This window comes from Marmota marmota, unplaced genomic scaffold, assembly GCF_001458135.2.
Source record: "Marmota marmota marmota unplaced genomic scaffold, marMar, whole genome shotgun sequence".
NCBI classification, from domain to species: Eukaryota; Metazoa; Chordata; class Mammalia; order Rodentia; family Sciuridae; genus Marmota; species Marmota marmota.
In genome coordinates, this window is record NW_026000016.1 from 40,019,419 (window position 1) to 40,041,292 (window position 21,874).

Sequence of the window (21,874 nt, forward strand, 5' to 3'; positions counted from 1 at the left end):
GACTAACACTCACTGCTGAGGCGTGGTCCCAGAGTAAGCTCCTCCCGGGGCTGTCGAACCCTAAAGTAGAACTGATGGGCGGTATTAAAATGGAACCGACAGCCAAACACAAACTCTTGAGAAAAGCCATGACCAATTGGACTGGGGTAGAGAGGAGGGGCGTTGGCGGGGAATTTTAGCCAATAGAGAGCAGAAGTAGGTGGGGACTGTAGAACATCTTCCAATAAAAAACGTAAAAGGGCGTGCCTTGCCACTCCACCAGGGCGGGAGGAGGGTTGGCCCGAACCTCCCGAAATCCACCAATGAGATGGGAGGCGGAGCCAAGCTTGGCCAACCAGAAAGCCTATCTGATCTCGGCACCGTTACTGGGGCGGGGCGTACGGTCTCCAGGCCATTGAGCTCTCCTCAGAGGAAGGCCCGAGAGCTGCCAATGCGCGACTTGGGCGAACTCTAGTTCTCCCAATCGGTGCGACGCGCTGGCAATTCAAACTGACAGCCGGAAAAAGCGGAAGAAGGAGCAAAAAACGACGTGTTCGGTGACAGACTACAGCGCCGAAAGAACCTAAAAAGCGACCCCTGCTCCACTTCACCAGCACCACCGCTCACTCAGGAGCAGCCGCTGTGGGAGACACCTGAGGGGACCGCGAGGGAGAACTGAGGGAGGGAGGACGCGAGACAGCGCGAGCACGCTGAGGGCCGGGGGTGCTGGGAGCCGAGCTTGCGGCCAAGCAGTGCTGAGAGTCGCGGGAGAACGGAGGATTGAGGAGAGCCAGGGTCCTCCCGGTGGAAAAGCTGAAGGGTTCTGAATCCTAGGAAGAGGTGGCGTGGGGGGAGAGGGAGGAATTGGAGAGCTCCGCAGGAGTGGCTTAGGCTGGGAGAGGGATGTGGTTAGAGAGAAGCTTTAAATAAAAAAGACTGCTGGAGAAGCCTGGGGGAATTGCTGAAGGGGCGGGGGCTAAAGAGGAGAGGATCCTCACAGACCGCAGAAAGGGAAAGCTGATGACAAAGTTTCCCTGCAAACCCCACTCACCTCCTCCCCACCTCTAACGCCTCTCCCTTCTCCGGAAGTTAAAAGGAAGCCAAATTGTTGCCCCCACCCCATTCCCAATCAATAAATATTTCTTCTATCCTTCCACTGGGAAAACAGGAAAGGACTCTTTTCCTTCCCAATTTTAGGACTTATAAGAACTCGTGACTTGGTCTTTAGACTAGGGGGCTCAAAGTAGGAAGGCTATTGCTCTTATTTCCTTTTTCAAAACCCCGCACCTCATCCTTCGTGGGACGCTATGTCTACAAGCAGTTGTAGTTTCAAGGACCGATGCGTGTCCATCCTGTGTTGCAAATTCTGTAAACAAGTGCTCAGCTCTAGGGGCATGAAGGCTGTTTTGCTGGCTGATACTGACATAGACCTTTTCTCTACAGACATCCCTCCTACCAAGTAAGTCAAGCTAGTGGCGGGCAACGGTAGTCTTTAACTAAATGGGGAAAGTGTATGGCTTGGATCTCTGGGAGTCAACTAGGAGGTTATCATTTGATGTTCCAGCCACTCCCAAACGTCTGATGATCCCTTTGGAATATATCTAAGTGGGCAGACTGTCTGGACAAAGTCTGTGGTTTAGCCAAAGTGGTCAGTCCTGATGTAATGCTTCTAGTTCAATTAAGGTCACGTGGCTGCACATCTTTCTTAAGTTGGATCCCTGGCTCAAGGCCCTGCATAACCTTCCTATCTTACTGAAACAATTTCGTGACCTAGACTCAAAATAAATTCGGCAAGATTTTCAGTACTGTTGGAGAAAAGTCACATAGGTGTTCATGTTTTTCCAGTTCATATTTTTTCCAGTTTCACTATTATTTGCAACTGGCATACTGAATCAACTCCCCAATATTCTTTTCTCAAATCTCTCTTTCCTCTTCCCCTAATGAGATAGACTTAGATTTTTATGTGAGAAACGTGGAGACTTAGTCTTAAAATTATTTTTATTCCCCATAAAGCCTATTTTGGATATTATTGTTTGCATAATTGAACCCTTTTAAAATTCAATTTCAGCGGTTTCCCACTTTTGAGTGAAGAGTCCTTAAAATTTCCTTCCTATATGGTAAAATAGCCATTTACTTGACTCAAATATACCTTTATCTAGCTCTAAAAGAATTTTTTTCTTTCCATAATCAATATATATGTGCCCTACATGATTTCCAAGATGATTATTATTTATTGAAACTTTTTTATTAAGATGAAAGTAATTATTTAAAAATATTAATAGATAGCTATTCTTCAAATCTTTGGTTACAGACTTGGGAGAAAGCAGGCTAATAGCCCTAATTCTTTTTAAAAAGTTCATGGTAATGACAAACTTTTAAATATACCCAAATAAAGCTACAGGCTCTTCTGTAAACAAGTGCTCAGCCAAATTTCCCTGAATTGTTTTAAGTATAGTCACACTTAACTGCAAAGCCAAGAACTAATTTATTTCAGAGATAAATGGATTAATATTTTGAAACACCATTTGTTACTTAGATCTATTTTTTAAAAGAGTCTGTGTGTGCACCTGTGTGCTGCAAAAAAGAAAAATTTATTGTCTAGTGTTTTTTCTTTTTAGTAGCACATAGTTACAATTTTTAAATATTAACCTTTTTAGCTTTTCAATAACTATGATAAGTAATAGGAGGATTCAGGTGAATTATTGAAGGTTAGACTATACTACAATAGAATCAGATCTTTTCTATTGTTTATTCTTCTTTGTCAGAGTTATAATAGTGATGGGTTAATGTGCTGAGAGATGAGTAAATCAATGAATGCGTAAGATTTTTAAATAGAAGCTTTGCCAGATGTTTATAATGAGCTTACAAATATTAACTAACTCTTACAAAATATATTATAATTCTACCTTAGAGTCTTGGTTATAAAATTTAATTGCAATTTAGCACAAATTATAAAATTTGTGCTAAATTGCAATTAAAAGTACATTTGATATGAGAATGCATAGAAATTAGAACACTTGCATACTGTGGGAATGAAAAATTGTACAGCTGACATGGAAAACAGCATGGTGGTTCCTTAAAAAATTGAACATAGAATCACCATATGAAGCCGGGCGCTGTGACACACGACTATAATCCCAGTCTCTTGGGAAGCTGAGGCAGGAGGATTGCAAATTCAAAGCCATCCTCAGCAAAAAGTGAGGCACTAAGAAACTCAGTGAGACCCTGTCTCTAAATAAAATACAAAATAGGGCTGGGGATGTGGCTCAGTGGTGGCGTGCCCCTGAGTTCAATCCCTGGTATCCCTCCCCCCACCCCCCAAAAAAAGAAGTACTACAATATGATCCAGTAGTTCCACTTCTGAGTGTCATACCTGAAAGAATTCAAAGCAGGATCTTGAAGAGGTATTTGCAGCACAGTCCTGTTCATAATAGCATTATTCACGTTAGTAACAATCTAAATGTCCATTGATTCAACTAATGAAAGGATAAACAAAATTATACATGTATGTATGTATGTATGAATATACACACACACACATATATATATATACACAATAGCATATTATTCAGCTTTGAAAGGAAGGAAATCCTGTCACTTGTTGCAAAATGGATGAACTGTGAGGACATTACATTAGTAAGTGAAGTAAATCAGTCACAAAAGACAAATACTCTATGATTCCACTTATAAGAAGTATCTAAAGTAGTTGAATTTATGCAAAAAGACAACAGAATGGTAGTGGTCAAGAAATGAGGGGAAGGAAAATGAGGAGCTATTGTATAATAAGTTTAGTGCTTCAATTTTGCAAGATGAAAAAGATCCAGAGACTCTGTTGCTCAACAGTATCACTATATTTAACACTTTGAACTATATACTTAAAAATTCATATGGTCAATTTTTTTTCCACAAAGTTTTTTAAAAGCATATTTGACTGTAAACTTTTTCATTCCCCAGTGCAGTGGACTTCATTGGACGATGCTATTTCACCGAAATCTGCAAATGTAAACTTAAGGACATCGCGTGTTTAAAATGGTAATTTGTGGCACTATTCTAGATAGTCTAAGTTTGGAAGATGGATGTTGACAGCAAAGCACAGAGAAAGGTTCAGTGGACTGCAATGAACACTGATATAACCCATGCAATGAGCCATTGAAACACCATTTGTTACTTAGATCTATTTTTTAAAAGAGTCTGTGATACTTCACATTGGTATATGATTTTGTAATTTTTTCAAAGTGCACTCACAAGTATTTGCTTTGTTTGTTTTTCCAAAATAAGACAATGAAGTTTAGAGGGAAATACTGGGAATTATAGTCATAAAAGTCATATTTGAGCTCTTGCCCTACCTTTACTCTCTATATGATCTTTTGGAAATTCCTTAAACCTCTAAATCTCTGGGCCCCTGTTTTCTTACTTAATTTCTATATTATTGAGATAGAAACTTAAATGTCTTCTGTATTGACCCTTTAAAGTTGTTGTGAAGATAAAATGAATTATGAATGTTAAAAGGCTTGATAAACTATAAATAAAACATAAAAGATAGCTACTACTTATATTTTGAGGTAGACAGATTTGTGTTATTATTCCTATTATAAAGAAAAATTGAGGTTTTCTCATTTTAATGGGGCTTGAATTACAAATTATAATCCTAATAATTTAAATAAGCAAACTTCTATATGCTAATGACTCTCTGAAATTGTTCTTTCAAACAATAATTATATTGAGTGCCTAACATTATTATAGGGACTGGAAACACAATAGTAATTGAGAGAGTCACTAGCCTGTGTACATTCTATACTAGTGGGAAGATGATCAATCTTTATGGTATTTAAATGAATAATATTTTTAACATGATGGGAAGTACTTCAGAGTAAAGAAGAAGAAGAAGAAGAAGTGATAGAAAATAATATAAGTTGGGAAAGTAGGTGAGTTATTTTAGATATCATGGTCAGGGAAGCCATCTCATAAAGATGTCACATTGGAATTGAGTCCTAAAGAATGAGAAAGAGACAGAGGAAGAATGTTCTAGACAGAGGGAATAGCAAATGCAAAGAGCCCATGGCAAGAAGAAGCTTAACATGCTAAAGGAAGAAAAAGATGATGGTCAATATGACTAAGATGCGAGCATGGTGGGAGAACAGTATAAACAGGTTAAAGAACATAGATAATCTCGAGCAGTGTTGTCCAATAGAAATACTAAAGTCATATATGTATTTAAATTTCTCTAGTAATATTTTAAAAGTTAAACAAGTGAAGTTAATTTTAACTTAAATATACATCATTATTTAAATATATATATTTTAATTAATCCAACATATCTAAGATATTATTGCAACTATAAACAACAAATTATTAATGAGACATTATACATTCTATTTTTTGTTCTTAGTCTTTGAAATCTGGTATACAGTTTATCCTTACAGCACATTTCAATTTAGGCCAGCCACATTTCAAGTGCTCAATAGCCACATGGGGCTAGTGGCTATTGTTTCAGACAGCACAGATCTTGACCTTGGTGTGATTGGTTTTTTTCTTTTCTTTTCTTTTGGCCAACAGGAAGTCATTGAAGGGGTTTTTAACAGTGGAGAAAAATGATCTGATATAGTCCCACTAGTACGTTAGTTCCATGAGATTAAGAACTTAGTATAGAACTGGATTCTTAGTATAGAACAATACCTGGCATATAACAGGTACTCAAAAAACATTATTTGAGTGAATGAATGAATGAATGGATGGATGGATAAATTAATATAATAAAGCCATAGATTTACTCTGGCAATATAGTCTTACAAATAATTGTCAGCCCTGGTCCAAGAAAGGTTTTTGTTTTCATTTGTTTGTTTGTAAGCAAGTGATGATCAGAAGACATATTTTAAGTAGACTGGTACTTTAATGGTATTTTTTAAGGGTCTAGCAAAAGTGACTTACTCCCACATCTCACAGGATGACACCAAGCTCTAGAAGAATTTTTACAATTCAAGGTAGAAACAGTTATTTTAAGTACTAACTCAAACATTCCCTATAGGTCCGCTCTAGTATGTGACTAAGTAGTTTTTAAAAAATTGAGTGTGTGAGAAAGAGTGAGGTACTTATAATCAGCTGAATAATACTGAATACAGTAAAAACTTTTTCCAACTTTCTCTAGAGGCTGAGGGTTTGCTTTATTTCTGAATTCCTTCAAAAAAAATGAAACTAAAATTAGAGCAACCATCTTGTGTTTGGTTTTCAGGGACTCATGCTGTCTTCCTACTCCTCCATCTGTTGAAACATTTTTTAGGTGCTGGCATGGAACTAGAACATAGAAGAACCCAATTTGCCATGGTCCTGAGGATAGCAAAAACCTTTACCCACAGATCTGAGCATATTTAATATATTCTGTCTATATTGCTATACATCAATATGGGTACTTTACAGAAAAAATCACAACCTTGTATTTGTACGTTCAGAACAAATCACATCCAGAAGCTAGCTTTTGAAGGAAAAATTACACTAGCAAAGAAAATTTCACTTAACTTGCAGACTGTTTTCCCACTTGATAATAGTACTGCAGTCATTATTATTAGAGTTAATTCCAATCCCAAAGATCCTACCAGTAGCGGGTAATTTGGAAGAAATGGGGATCTAAATTATATGGTCTATTTACATTAGCACATAAAAATGCTTCTATGGACCAGATATTACATGGTATCTAATAACATTTACTTTTGTTTTTAGTGGGAACATTGTAGGTTATCATGTGATTGTTCCATGTAATTCCTGCCTTCTTTCCTGCAACAACGGACACTTCTGGATGTTTCACAGCCAGGCAGTTTATGGTATAAACAGACTTGACTCCACTGGTAAGAAACAATTAACTTAAGTATCTCTGGAACATTTCTCTATCAGTAAACTGAGAAGACTCCCAATAGATCATTTCCGAATTCCTCTGAGACCTTCATGACTGGGTTGGATCAGTTAGTGAAATTTTTTTTAACTTTTTTTTTAAATATACCTTTATTTTATTTATTCATTTTTATGTGGTGCTGAGGATCAAACGCAGCGCCCTGCACATGCCAGGTGAGTGCTCTACCACTCAGCCCCAGCCCCAGCCCCAGCTAGTGAAATTTTAATCGTTTTCCCTTAGACATTCATTTATAAAGACTCTTGGTCAAAATTTATTGCCATTTCTATGTTTATCATTGTATGTAAGAACTTCCAACTTGGCTTGATTTCATGGTCTTTTTAAAGTAATATTTTAATTGCTCTAAACTACAACCTTGAAACATTCTGGCTCCAGAGAATTTTTGAAGATTTTAGATTAAACAATCAATTGTGTGTGTGTGTGTGTGTGTATAAAGGAGATTTGGAGCAGTGTGGATGGAGAAGGAGGACTAGGCAATCTCTGTATTTGGTGATTCTTCAGATAAAAATAGACATTCTGACATCTATATTAATAAGTTATGATAAAATTTTAGTCAATGGAAATATTTAACATCAGAGTGTTTTTTAATTATTTTAGTAAGAAAATATACTATCCATTCTTTTTTTTTTGCCATCACACCCATCTTAATTATTGTGATAATGTACAAAATATAAAGTTTGCTATTTTAACACATCTTTAATATGTATAGTTCCATGGCATTAAGTACATTTATAGATGGGTATGGTTATATACCAACAAAATTATGTTTGTATACATCAGAGCTATATCCTCAGCCCTGATTTACTACCAAATCTTAAGGTAATCATATGATCCTTTTTATATTGTCCAGAGTCATTCATTTTGTTACAGAAATCATGTTCTCAATGTCTAATATCTATTTATATAACAAACCAAGTTGACATTAAGGAACTTGACATTCTAATTTGACACTAAAATGCTCCGGGTTCTCAATGTATATTTTAGTCTTCTTTGGAACATAAGATATATATATTTTTTCTTTTTTTAATTAAAAATTTTCTTTGTTTTAATTAGTTATTTATGACAGTAGAATGCATTTATGCACTTTGATATATCATACATAGATGGGATATAATGTCTCATTTTTCTGAGTGTACATGTTGCAGAATCATATTGGTCATGCAGTCACATATATGCATACAGTAATAATGTCTGTTTTATCTATTTTATTCTATTGTCTTTCCTATCCCCACATCCCCTCCCCTCCTCTCCCATCACTTCCCTCTACCTAATCTAAGGTAATGCTATTCTTCTCTAGTGCCCCCTACCTTATTGCGAATTAGCATCCACATATTAGAGAAAATATTTGGCTTTTGGTTTTGTGAGATTGGCTTATTTTGCTTAGCATGATATTCTCCAACTCCATCCATTTACTGGCAAATGTCATAATTTCACTCTTCTTTAAAGCTGAGTAATATTCCATTGAGTATATATACTACATTTTCTTTATCCATTCATCTACTGAGGGATACATAGGTTGGTTAGCTACTGTGAATTGAGCTGCTATAGACATTGATGTGGCTGCATCACTACAGTATGCTGATTTTAAGTTCTTTGGGTATAAACCCAGGAGGAATAGCTGGGTCAAATGGTAGTTCCAATCCCAGTTTTCTGAAGAATCTCCAAATTGCTTTCCATAGATGTTGCACCAATTTGCAGTCCCACCAGCAGTGTATGAGTGTACCTTTTTTCCCACATCCTCACCAACATTTATTATTTCCTGTATTCTTGATGATTGCCATTCTGACAGGAATGAGATGAAATCTTCGTATAGTTTTGATTTGCATTTCTCTAATTGCTAGAGATGTTGAATACTTTTTCATATATTTGTTGATTGATTGTATTTCTTCTGTGAAATGTCTGTTCAGTTCTTTAGCCCTTTTATTGATTAAGTTATTTATTTTTTTGGTGGTAAGTTTTTGAGTTCTTTATATATCCTAGAGATTAATGCTTTATCAGAGGTGCCTGTGATAAAGATTTTCTCCCAGTCTGTAGGCTCTCCTCACGTTATTGTTTCCTTTGCTTAGAAGAAACTTTTTAATTTGAATCCATGCCATTTATTGATTCTTAATTTTATTTCTTGCACTTTAGGAGTCTTGTTAAGGAAGTCAGATCCTAGGCTGACATGGTGAAGATTTGGGCCTATTTTTTCTTCTATTAGGTGCAGGGTCTCTGTTCTAGTGCCTAAGTCTTTGATCCACTTTGAGTTGACTTTTGTACAGGGTGAGAAATAGAGATTTAATTTCATTTTGCTGCATATGGATTTCCAGTTTTGCCAGCACCATTTGTTGAATAAGCTATCTTTTCTCCAGTGAATGTTTTTGGCACCTTTGTCTAGTATGACATAACTATTATTTATATGGGTTTGTCTCTGTGTCCTCTATTCTGTACCATTGGTCTACAAGTCTATGTTGGTGCCAATACCATGCCATTTTTGTTATTATAGCTCTGTAGTATAGTTTAAAGTAAGGTATTGTGATGCCTCCTGTTTCACTTTTCTAAGGATTGCTTTAGCTATTCTGGGTCTCTTATTTTTCCAAATAAATTTAATGATTGCTTTTTCTATTTGAATGAAGAATGTCATTGGGATTTTAATAGGATGCATTAAATCTGTATAATGCTTTTGGGTAATATGGCCATTTTGACAATATTAATTCTGCCTATCCAGGAACATAAGAGATCTTTCCATATTCTGAGGTTTTCTTCAATTTCTTTCTTTAGTGTTCTGTAGTTTTTATTGTAGAGGACTTTCACCTCTTTTGTTAGATTGATTCCCAGGTTGTTGTTGTTTTTTGTTTTGTTTTGTTTTGTTTTGTTTTGTTTGAGGCTATCGTGAATGGGGTAGTTTTCTAATTTCTCTTCCAGTGGATTCATCACTGATGTATAGGAATGCATTTGATTTATGGGTGTTGCTTTTATATCCTGCTACTTTGCTGAATTCATTTATTAGTTCTAAAAGTTTTCTGGTGGAATTTTTTGGATCTTCTAGATATAGAATCATGTCATCAGCAAATAGTGATAGTTAGAGTTCTTCTTTACCTATTTGTATCCCTTTAATTTTTTTCTTTTATCTAATTTCTCTGGCTAGAGTTTCAAGGATGATGTTGAATAGAAGTGGTAAAAGAGGACATCCTTGTCTTGTTCCAGTTTTTAGAGGGAATACTTTCAATTTTTCTCCATTTAGAATGATGCTGGCCTTGGGCTTAGAATATGTAGCTTTTACAGTGTTGAGGTATGTTCCTACGATCCCTAGTTTTTCTAGTGTTTTGAACATGAATGTGTGCTGTATTTTGTCAAATGCTTTTTCTGCATCTATTGAGATGATCATTATGATTTTTGTTTTTAAGTCTATTAATATGATGAATTACATTTATTGATTTCTGAATGTTGAACCAACCATCCTGGGATAAACTCCATTTGGATCATGGTATGCTATCTTTTTAATATATTTTTGCATTTGCCAGAATTTTATTGAGAATTTTTGCATCTATGTTCTTCAGGAATATTGGTCTGAAGTTTTCTTTCCTTGATGTGTCTTTGTCTGGTTTTGGTATCAGGGTGATCATAGAATGAGTTTGGAAGGGTTCCTTCCTTTTCTATTTCATGGAATACTTTAAGGAGTATTGGTGTTAATTCTTCTTTGAAAATCTTGTAGAACTCGGCTGAGAATCCATCTGGTCCTGGGCTTTTCTTGGTTGGTAGGCTTTTGATGGCATTTTCTATTTCATTACTTGAAATTGATCTGTTTAAATCATTATGACCTCATTCAGTTTGGGTAGGTCATATGACTCTAGAAATTTGTCGATGTCTTCGATATTTTCTATTTTCTATTATTAGAGTATAAATTTTCAAAATAGTTTCTAATTATCATCTGTATTTCAGATATGTCTGTTTTGATATTTCCTTCTTCATCTTGTATTTTAGTAATTTGAGTTTTCTCTCTTAGTTTCTCTTTGTTAGCATGGCCAGGGGTTTATCTATTTTATTTATTTTTTTCAAAGAACCAACTTTTTTTGTCAATTTTTTTTCATAGCTTCTTTTGTTTGGATTTCATTGATTTCAGCTCTGATTTTAATTATTTCCTGTCTTCTACTACTTTTGCTGTTGATTTGTTCTTTTTCTAGGGCTTAGACACATAGTGTTAGGTCATTTATTTGTTGACTTTTTATTCTTTTAATAAATACACTCAATGCAATAAACTCTCCTCTTAGTGCTACCTTCATAGTGTCCCAGAGATTTTGATTTGTTGTATCAGTGTTCTTATTTACCTCTAAGAATTTTTTTATTTCATCCTTGATTTCTTCTACTATCCACTCATCATTTAATTGTGTATTATTTAGTCTCCATTTGTTACAGTAGCTTGTATTTTTTATTTTATCATTGATTTCTAATTTCATTCCATTGTGGTCTGATAGAATGCAAGATATTATCTCTGGGGTTTTTTTTGTATTTAGAGTTGCTTTGTGGCATAAGATATTGTCTATTTTAGAGAAGGAGCCATGTGAGGCTGAGAAGAAAGTATATTTTCTTATTGATGGATGAAATATTCTATATATGTCTGTTAAGTCTAAATTATTGATTGTATTATTTAGTTCTATAGTTTCCTTGTTTAGTTTTTGTTTAGAAGATCTGTCCAGTAGTGAGAGAGATGTGCTAAAGTCACCCAGTATTATTGTATTGTGGTCTAATTGACTCTTAAAATCAAGAAGGGTTTGTTTGATGTACATAGATACTCCATTGTTTGGGGCATAAATATTTATAATTGTTATATCCTGCTTATATATACTTCCCTTAAGATGTATGAAATGTCCTTCTTCGTCTCTTCTGATTAACTTTGGTTTGAAGTCTATTTTATCTGAGATGAGAATGGAAACCCCTGCTTATTTACCCAATACATATGAGTGATAGGTTTTTTCCCATCAGCCTGTGGAAGTCTTTGCCCATAAGGTGAATCACTTGAAGGCAGCATATTATTGGATCTTGCTTTTTAATCCAATTTTTCAATGTCTTTTGATTGATATGTTTAGGTTGTTAACATTCAAGGTTATTATTGAGATATGATTTGTATTCCCTGTCATTTTGATATATTTCTGGGTTTTGATTTAGTGTAGATCCTCTCTTTGCTGGTTTTCACTTTTTTTTTCACGTCATCTTCATGGAATATTCTGTTTTGAATGCTCTGTAATGTAGGTTTTCTAGTTATGAATTCTTTTCATTTTTGTTTATCATGGATTTTTAAAATTTAATCTTCAAATCTGAAACTTACTTTTGCTGGATATAAAATTCTTGATTGGCATCCATGTTCTTTCAGAGCTTGAAATATATTATTCCTCAAAGCTAGGAATAATATATTCCTAGCTTTGAGGGTCTGGGTTGAGAAATCAATTGAAATCTGAATTGGTTTCCCCCTATACGTAATTTGATTTTCTTTCCCTTCTCATAGCCTTTAAGATTTTATCTTTATTCTGTTGTTAGTCATTCTCATTATAATGTGTCTAGGTGTGGGGTTTTTTGTAATTTTGTACATTTGTACTCTTGTGTTTGACTTTCCATTCTATTCTTTAGGTTTGGGAAATTTTCTGCTATTTTATCATTGAAAAGATTGTGCATTCCTTTGGTTTGTATCTCTGCTCCTTCATCTATTCTGATAACTCTTAAATTTGGTCTTTTCATATTATCCCATAATTCTTGGATGTTCTGTTCATGGTTTCGTACCATCTTCTCTGCATGGTCAACTCTACTTTCAAGATTATATTTTGTCTTCATTGTCTGACATTCTGTCTTCCAAGTGGTCTAATCTGTTGTTGATGCTTTCTATTGAATTTATAATTTTGGTTACTGATTCCTTCATTTTGAAGATTTCTGCTTTTTTTTCCCCACAATCTCTAACTCTTTATTGAAGTGGTCTTTCACTTCCTATATTTTTTCTTTGATTTCACTCCTTATACTATTCTTTACTTCACACATCAATTTAACTATGTACTATCTGAACTCCTTCTTGGAGATTTTTTTCTACTGTGTTATGAGTGGTTTCTGTTGCTGAAGCATCTTGGTTTGTTTGGGGCACTTTATTCCCTTGTTTTTTCATGTTGTTAGTGTGTTTTCCCATCTAGAAGTATGGATCTACAGTGCTGGGGCTGTAGCTCAGTGGTAGAGTGCTTGCCTTGGGCGAGGAGGCACTTGGTTTGATCCTCAGCACCACATAAAAAATACACAAATAAAATAAAGGCATGTTGTCCATCTACAACTACAAAAAAGTATGGATCTAAGTCAGGATAAATTCTACCCTATAGATCTATGGTGTCCCTGAAGGTTTCTAGCACTTCGCCTTTACTGGTGAGACCAGTATCAACAGCACCCAGTGTAAACAATATATAGCCTTAATCTTAACAGCTCCCACTTGCCGCAGTCCGGCTGCAGCAAAATAATCGGGGGGTGACGAATAACTTGTGTACGTTGATACAGCAGGAGTAGGAGCCGTTTATTGCAGGACAGGAGCAGTATTTATACATTCCACAGAGCTTATCTAATTAGCATAAACTAGATACATCAGTCAACCAATCAGGAATCTCTACACTTAATGGCTCGCTTTTGTTACTTCTCAAACCACTCCCTCTGGCATTTTGCCAGGCACCATCCAGACTTGTTTACGAACTCTAACATTCCCCTGGCAAAATGCCAGGTGTTATTTTGACTTGTTTACAGACTCTAACACCCACTAAGGTGTCTGCTGCTTCTCGTATTAAACCAAAATGATGAGTACAATAATTATCTATAGTACAATCAGAAAATTTGTTAAAACGGTTTAGAATTTCAAATGGTGGATGAGACAACAGAGGTAGTACAGTATGCGATATTTGCAAGGCAGGAAGAGAGAAACTAGAAATAAAAATTCACAGGAAGGGTGGAAGAGGAGATGACAGAGATTGACTGTTCGTTGGAGCAATGTTGGAAAGAAAACAGACAAGAGAGGGGAAGAATATAAACAAAGAGAAAAAATTATAGACACACGAATACAACAAAAATGCAAAACACCATTCATATATCATTGTCCTCCACACACTGATGCATAAAAAACATCCTGTTCCAAATATGGCAGAGAGATTAGCAAATCGAAAAATAAAATAAAATAAATCTTGCTGGAATGTTGAACTGTCTCTGTCAGCGTTCACCAGTTTCTCAGCCCTGTCTCTGATGTCTCTTGGGATCACCGAACCCAGATCAGCCCTCACAAACCCATTTCTTTATCCCACCAATCTGGGCTTCAGATACCTCAGGCTCAGCCAGGCTGCAGTCCCAAGATCTCAATGCTGCTCCTACTTGCAGAGAGACGACCAGGGATACACTCATGCAAAGGAGCAATCCTGAGATGCAGCAGCAAGATAACAGCCACCAGCACTCCCCACAGAAATACCTCAGGCTCCTCCAAATCCACAGGCACCCCCATACTGGACCTGCAAGTCCCTGCTGGAGTCCCCAGACTCCAGGTTACCACTCATGTGGTGGTAAACCTGCTGGCACCCGGGCCCCAGGCCCTGGCTGGTGTCCCTTAATGGGTGCAACCAACCTGGAGTATCCCCAGAAGCAGTCCTCTAGGCTGGGGTAGCAGCGATATTGGCGGTGGTTGTTGGCAGCAGGCAGCGCAGCTGCAGGGGCACATGCAGTTGCAACTGTTGGGACAGCATCACCAGTCCTTCTCCGGGGGTCAACAGCAGTGTCGGCTCTAGTTGCATCTGAGCCAACAGTGTCTTCTGTGGCAGCAACACCCAAAAAGAAAACCTCCAGGCGACCTCAGGCTGGCAGCAACGGAATCAGAAGCAGCACCAATGGGGTAGGGGCGCAGGCGGCAGTTGATTTCTGGTTCAGCAGCAGAGACCATGGAGGTAGCTTCAGAAGTAGCCTTAGAGGTAACCGAGGCAACCAAGTCCGGCCTCCGCAGCAGCGGTGGCAGTGGCACCTGCAACCGCGGTACCTACCAGATGTATTTTCTTTTTAAAATATAAATTATTTCCCCTTATAGACCAAAAGATCATGAACTGCAAGCTATATTGTCATAATGGGTGCAACTACGTGCAACCATCCTGCAGTATCCCCAGAAGCAGTTTATGCTTGGGTTTTTAATACATTGACTTTTTTTTTTTTTTTTCCAAATCAATTGGGACTCAACTATAGCTCTTAATCCAGCGATTGGCAGTCTTAAGACTCTATGTGTTAAGAAGGTCATTTTCTAGCAAGGACTTCTCTTAACTCCCCTAAATAGGATATAGGTTTCTAATTTAGTATTTTCTTTATATATTTGTGTTGATCATGGGACATGTTACAGGACGTCTCTGCTTTGATATTGTTTTTCCTGCTTCACAGGATTCAAAACACAGGGTGGAGATTTTTCAATTTTGATTTACTTTTAATATTGGTCAATTTTTCAAAGATAAAAGCCCAGCATTCTTTCATTCACACTGAATCTAATCCATGAGAAACAGATGTATCACAGGATTTCCTTCCTCCCTTCTTAACAGAGAAAGGAAGGTGGCACTTCTGTCAGATTCAATCTCTAAGTTTATTTTTTCTCTTTTGAACCAGTTGTGCTGAGCTGCTTCATGGCTCTGAGTATTGACTCCAAGAATATCAAACTTCTCCTTTGTAACCCTAATATTGTGATTTTAAAGAAAGATTTTCTAGATGTTTGGTATAAAAGAGGATTTCTAACAGCATTGGAACTGTCCTTGAATCACCTGAAACAATAACATCAAAGGAATACATACACAAGTTTTATAAAATTCTAGAATGTTTAGACTAAAAACAATTCCAGGACAGACCTGGAATTCTAGGTCTCTTCACATACTCCTAGGCTAGCTTCACATACAGATTTCATTTCCCAGAATTTTCCCAAAGAGGCTTGGGAAATCTCAGCCCAGGTTCCCTAGAAATTAGGCAAATGTTCCCAAGGGCAAAGTGGCTTCAGCTCTCCACTTTACCTTTATGGCTAATTTTCACTTAGATTTTGTCTTGCAATTCCTTGCAATCCTGTCAGTTCTTTAAATGTCATACTACCAGAACCAGAATACCATTCATTCTTAGGGATAAAGTTGGATGGAGGGGTGTTTTTTTTTTTAAATAATAAGCAATTCAAACACAAAATAAATGCAAAAATAACATGGTTGACATCAGTGTACCCACTTGCATCAATTACATGCTAATTTTTTCTTACTTAATTAGATTCCAGTATCTCTTTCAGACAGACAGTTGATTTTTTTTTTCACTTTTTCATCAATATAAATACCTTTCTTTGTATATGTTGCCTTGGGAACATGTGCAAAATGGGCAACAAAAAAGAAGGGATGAGTGGTAGGCTATATTTGAAACATTTTTTTTTAATTCACATCATGGAATACTCTATAGAGTTTAAAGGAGCTAAATCTACACATATCAAACAGGAAAACCTCAGAAATACAATGAATGATAAAACAAGTTAGAAAAATATACAGAAAAATACCATTCTATAAAAATTTTAGATACACAAAACAATAATATATATATATTGTTTATGATTGTATACATTTGTAGTAAAAATAGTAAAACCATCCTTAGGGTACTGGTAGAGTTGGGAACTCAATTCAAACCAAAGCTTCATTCCATTCTACCATGTGGCCACTGTTCTGTGTTGAGTGGGTGTCCCCAGGTGCTGGGTCTTCCTTGTGTCCATACTTGCAACTCGACAGTTTGAGATTTGCTTTTCTCATGGAACTTCATTGGTTCTCCTAGAGGTCATTTTCCCCCACCCCTTCAATTTAGTACTTTGAAGCTATAATATAGTACATGCCCTGGTAAAACCTTCTCATTATCCTTAATATGCTTGGTCTTGTCCTATATACTGTGCTAGATTCTTCAATCTCAAATCCATTCTTTTGAAATAAGATCTTAGATTGTTCTTTTGTTGATTAGTTTGACTATTGAAACCTGGTTCTAAAGTTTACAGCTCTGCCTTACTGCCTCTAAAGCCCACCTACTTCAAGGATTGCGGTTCATATAACTGGATCCAAAAATGTTGCCTATTTTTTTTTAAGTCAGTAAAATGACACCAGCTACTGCTATGCTTATAGAAGAGATAAAGGAGACTTCTTCAGGACTTTTCCCTGTACCCTCCAAAGAGGAACTTATTGTAAAAGAATCTCACAAGATTTCTGCTCTTAAAAATCATTAAAATAGATTAGAAAATTATCAGTATAAAGTGGTATGGCATAATGTAGCTAGAATTCAAAATTCATTTGAATTTTAAGATTCTAAAATTCAAGTTTTTGCTTAAAAGGGATTGAAGAATGTTTATATCCTAGATGGATAATATAAGACAATTTTATTTGTAGTGTGTGCTTTAATAGCTATTTACTGCTAACACTGGTTTATCTAAGCATGTTAACATATAAAGTTTCATAAATCATGTTCTGCATAGTAATATTAGTGAGCACTAAAAAATTTTATGGCCTTCTATTTTCAGGTGTAAACTTCCTGCTTTGGGGCAATTTGCCAGAGATAGAAGAGAGTACAGATGAAGATGTGTTAGATATCTCAGCAGAGGAGTGTATTCGATGAATGGAATTATGACATATGTGTAATTTTTTTTCATATTTAAAATATGTTAATGGATCAACTTTAAAACTGTAGTGAGGATTTACTACTGATTTTCTCTCCTCCTCCCTTTCTTTCTTCTCTTTTAAAACAAAAAGGGGCATTTGTTGATTTATTTATTCGCTATCTCAAATTAATTACCTCAGTTTAATTTAAGCCAATGAAGTTATTCTTTCCTTCTACTTTTACTTCTTCCTCTCCTCTACTACTTCTGTCTGGTATAAGTGTATTCTTAATTTCAGTTAAAAGATTCTTTTTACATGTCACCCAGCTACCTCCCGATCTAAAGAAGTTTTTCTTACAGCTTGATGCCAGATATCATTGATTTTTACATTCCTGACTAAAGGGCATTAGTATCCACTCATATCAAATACACATGTATCAGACTCATCTAAGTATTAAGAGGGAGTTAAAAAAAAAGCAAGCTATTAGGTTTCCATGAGTACTGGTTAGCATATGTGATAACTGTTTTAATGTGAAGCAAAACTTATGAATCAGCTTATAGAATAAATTAAAACTTTAAAATATATGGAAAAATCTTTTTGATCCGTTGGCATGTTGTTAGATAAATGAGTTTTTTAAAAAATTATCAATATATACTGTTTACTGATGTTATTTATTTACATTCTCCTAAAGCCATTATGGATATTGTATTATGAAAGCCAGATAAACTAAACCTTAGTCTTTATGTTTTCCTATTCCCTAGGGCATTTTCTATGAATAGCAAATTTTAGATGAGTAGTGTTTGTCCAAACCCTAATATGGAAAGAAGCTTAAGCCACTGTATATTATAAAGAATTTTTTTTTCATTGTTTGTTGTTTTTAAAAATTGTATTCAGAGCCACACAGAAATAGGAAACTGGGATAATGTGGATTCTGGTTTTATGTAAAGCTAAAATCAATGTGTCTCCTTAACTAATATCTTAGTTGCAGGAATTTTGTCAATAATGGTACCAAAGAAGACTTAATTGGAGTTTTGTAAATAAAGTTGATTCTAAAAATGACCGTCCTTTCTTTAATTTTTTATTGTAACCACTTATCATACCCCAAAATATAGAGGGACAGTATATACAATCTAGAATATAAGGGCTAATGTTTATTGAGTACTGACTCTGTGCCAGACACTAATCTAAGTGCTTTCCATATTTAATTCACATATTCCACAAATAAACCCATGAGATAGGCACTATTATTATTTCTTTTTCACTGATAAAACAGGTGAGACATACATAAAGTAACTTATCTGAGGTCATATAACCGGTCAGAGGTGTGGACAGACTCAGACAGACTGACTCCATAACTCCCACTCCTAATCTTCATGCTGAATCCTCTGAGCACCTCCAGACATGAATCAGTGATGGTCATACTTAGCCAGAATGCATGCTGGGTAATTAACTACATTGTTATGTACTAAATGAGGCCAGAAATGATGGATTTTAAGGTTGAACAAATTTCAGTTTACTTAGTCTTAGGATAAAAGTGATCTGTAGGTACTGACAGAATCATTTGCTATAAACCAGGATAAAAAGGTGCTTCAGGAAATGCTGTCACTAACACCTGTAGAACTTTTCCACAAGTCTTTCACACTAACCACCAGAACTAACAGAAGTTCATCCAAAGAGCCAAAGGAAAGAGTGTGAAAAAATTGGTTTTCAGATTTAACTTTTTTTTTTCAACCTCTCAAATTCTTATTCTTCTGGAATAAGGTGGGCATATGGATAAGAAGAAAAAAAGATAAGCATTTCCAGGCAACAATAGGTGATTCATGCCTATTATCCCAGTGCCTTGGGAGGCCGAGGCAGGAGGATCCCAAGTTGAAGACCAACCTCAGCAATTTAGTAGTGAGAGGCCCTGTCTCAAAATAAAAATCTAAAAAAGGGCTGGGGATAAGCCAGTGGTAAAGCACCCCTGGGTTTAATCTCTAGTACTGGCAAGGAGTGAGAAGTATTGTATTATACACTATATATTTCTTTTTTTAATTAAAACTTTTATACACTATATATTTCTTTGTTAACTTGTTCAAGTAGAGCAGAGAAGTGTAATGCTAGAGCAAAGAACATGGCAAGGTTAAAATTCAATAGAGTTCATCTGCTTCCTGTTCAGCTCATGCCTTCAAAGGCCATGGTTTATGGAGGGGCTCTCTGAAGAGCAAAAGCAAAATAGAGGTGCATGGATTAAAGCAAGCCCCCAAAGTGATTCCACTTCAGCTGGACAATGTTTCAAATTACACAGCTACTTGTAGCTAACTGGGATATAGGAAAGTCAATTTTAAATAGAAAATGGCTGATAAATTTTTATCTAGGGAAATATATTCATGACACTGTTTTTTAATAAAGGCAAATGACACACCCTCTAGTAATACCAAAAGCAGAATCATTGAGCATACACTTTCTAGTCCTACCATAATTCCTGGGCCTAGGAAATTCACCTATGCTTTGGTTGTCTTTTAATATTTGATTCAATTCAACAAGCCTGTATTATTTCTCCTACAGTCTGGTAAGAATTGCTGCTCACACTTGATTTCAGGGAGCATGCAGTATGTTGGGGGAGAGGATCTAATTCATTGAATCAAGTGGTTTAACAAAGGCATACTTAAAGTGCTGTGACTCCATAGATGAAAGAACAATCTTTCTGAGTAATAAGAGAGAGTAGGAGTTGAGAAAGCTAAACAGAAAAAATGATACTTGAGACAGGCTTTGAAGCCCAGGGGTTTGCCAGCTGGGACGAGAGCTTTGGGCAGAGAGAACAGTGTAAACAAATAGATGGAGTTTACATCTTGCATATTTGGGAAATTCTAAGCAGTCCCCCACATCTTCCAAAATAAATATGAAGAATTAATTAGAAGATAAAACTAATAAGGAAGGTTAGGATCGTTGTGTGAAGATTATTCTATGCCATTGTAGGTTTAGACTTCATCTAGGAGCAATGTAGTTACTGAAGTTTTGAGCAAGGGAACAAAATGATCAGATTTAAGACAATAGCTCTAATAAAATATAATCAAGTTTAGTTTTCCTAATGTCCTTTCTTTGGTGCACCTAACAACTTCACCATGGACATTTGATTTATTGCCTTTACTCTAAGAACCCATGTAATTCTTTAAGTTCTATGAATTTCTCATCTTTCTTGGAACCTCTGGTCTGTCATAGGGCAGTGCTTCCCCCCAACCCCCACCTTCCTTCTCATCATTCCTGAAGTTCAAGGCAGGGGCAGTGAGTCATCAATTCACCTGCCATGACTTTTTCTGCTACTTGATCTTTTTCCTCAGGTCAGTTGACTCAGGCTCTGTTGAGCCATCTTGTGTGGAGCCTAATCTTAAAGCTGTAATATTTTGAATAATCCCAGGTAAAAACCAGGTCCTTAAATATTAGTAATTCAGGGAGATTGTTCTACAAAGAACCATTCCTTTGACCTCTGAGTCATATGTGGCTGATTAAGAATAATCTATATTTGCTTTCCTTTGGTAAGGAGGAAGTGACCATGACATATAAACCGAGATATAGAAAACAACTAACTATTCGGACACAAATAGGGAGTGGGGGAAGGTAGGGGAGGATATGGATCGAATAGTCTTGCTTCACTGGTGAATTACTCGATGAAGGCTCTCTCTATTTTAACATTCATGCTTATAAAAGGAAATAGTTTCCTTTTCTGCCTTTTTTTTTTTATTTAACTTTAAAAGCAGCCTAAACCATAGTTTCTTTCTTGCCTGGTATTGAGTGTATGCCAAATCTACCCTAAACTGCACAGATGGAAAAAATTAGTCTATGTCTGTGGTACCTCTGGGGTTGAATATTTTTAGTACTTAAATCTTTAGCTAAAGATTCTTTCTTCCAACACTCTCAAAGAATCTTTTTATTGTCATCCAGTGAACAAGCTCACTGAGAGGAAAATTAGCAATATCATGATTTTGTTTAACCCTTTATAGTTTATTGTAAGCTTTTGCATCCTCTTTAATTTAGTGGGCAGAATAACCTTAGGAGCTATCATTCCCATTTTACAAATTAAGAAAGAAAATCTTAATTCTAACACCCCCAAAGTTAGAAGGATTCAAACTTTAATCGATCTTCTCATCTTAGTTGAGGCATCTCTCCTACCTCTATAAGTGACCCTAAAATTGAGATTTATTTTTCCCTCAACAGATAAAAGAGAACAAATTTTCTTTGACTTTCAAACTCAGAGCCCATCTAATTTCATTAATTAATCCATTTGACAAATATTTATTGAGTACCAACTATGTACAAAATAAATGCTAGGAATATAGAACTAAATAAGACAAACTCCCTGCTCTCATGTAGAACTGACATTCTAGTTGAGGGGAAGGAAAAAAGTGAG

At 36.0% G+C, this 21,874-nt stretch overlaps 1 protein-coding gene across 1 annotated transcript; it reads left to right on the forward strand.

Annotated features, from left to right (window-relative positions):
* The first annotated feature begins 25 nt into the window (after window positions 1-25).
* Fam72a (family with sequence similarity 72 member A) lies at window positions 26-18,547 on the forward strand. Its single transcript, XM_048809531.1, has 4 exons — window positions 26-1,438; window positions 3,934-4,011; window positions 6,694-6,818; window positions 17,412-18,547. Exons 1-4 carry the CDS (start codon window positions 1,287-1,289, stop codon window positions 17,504-17,506), a joined length of 450 nt encoding a protein of 149 aa, XP_048665488.1. The 5' UTR covers window positions 26-1,286; the 3' UTR covers window positions 17,507-18,547.
* The last annotated feature ends 3,327 nt before the right edge of the window (window positions 18,548-21,874 follow it).

What these genes read in the sequence shown, in the direction of transcription:
- Fam72a (XM_048809531.1), top strand. Translation starts at nt 1,287, where the DNA reads ATGTCTACAAGCAGTTGTAGTTTCAAGGACCGATGCGTGTCCATCCTG. An exon ending in ACAGACATCCCTCCTACCAA is followed by an intron (nt 1,439 to 3,933) that starts GTAAGTCAAGCT and finishes TTCATTCCCCAG; the next exon opens with TGCAGTGGACTTCATTGGAC. An exon ending in GACATCGCGTGTTTAAAATG is followed by an intron (nt 4,012 to 6,693) that starts GTAATTTGTGGC and finishes TTTTGTTTTTAG; the next exon opens with TGGGAACATTGTAGGTTATC.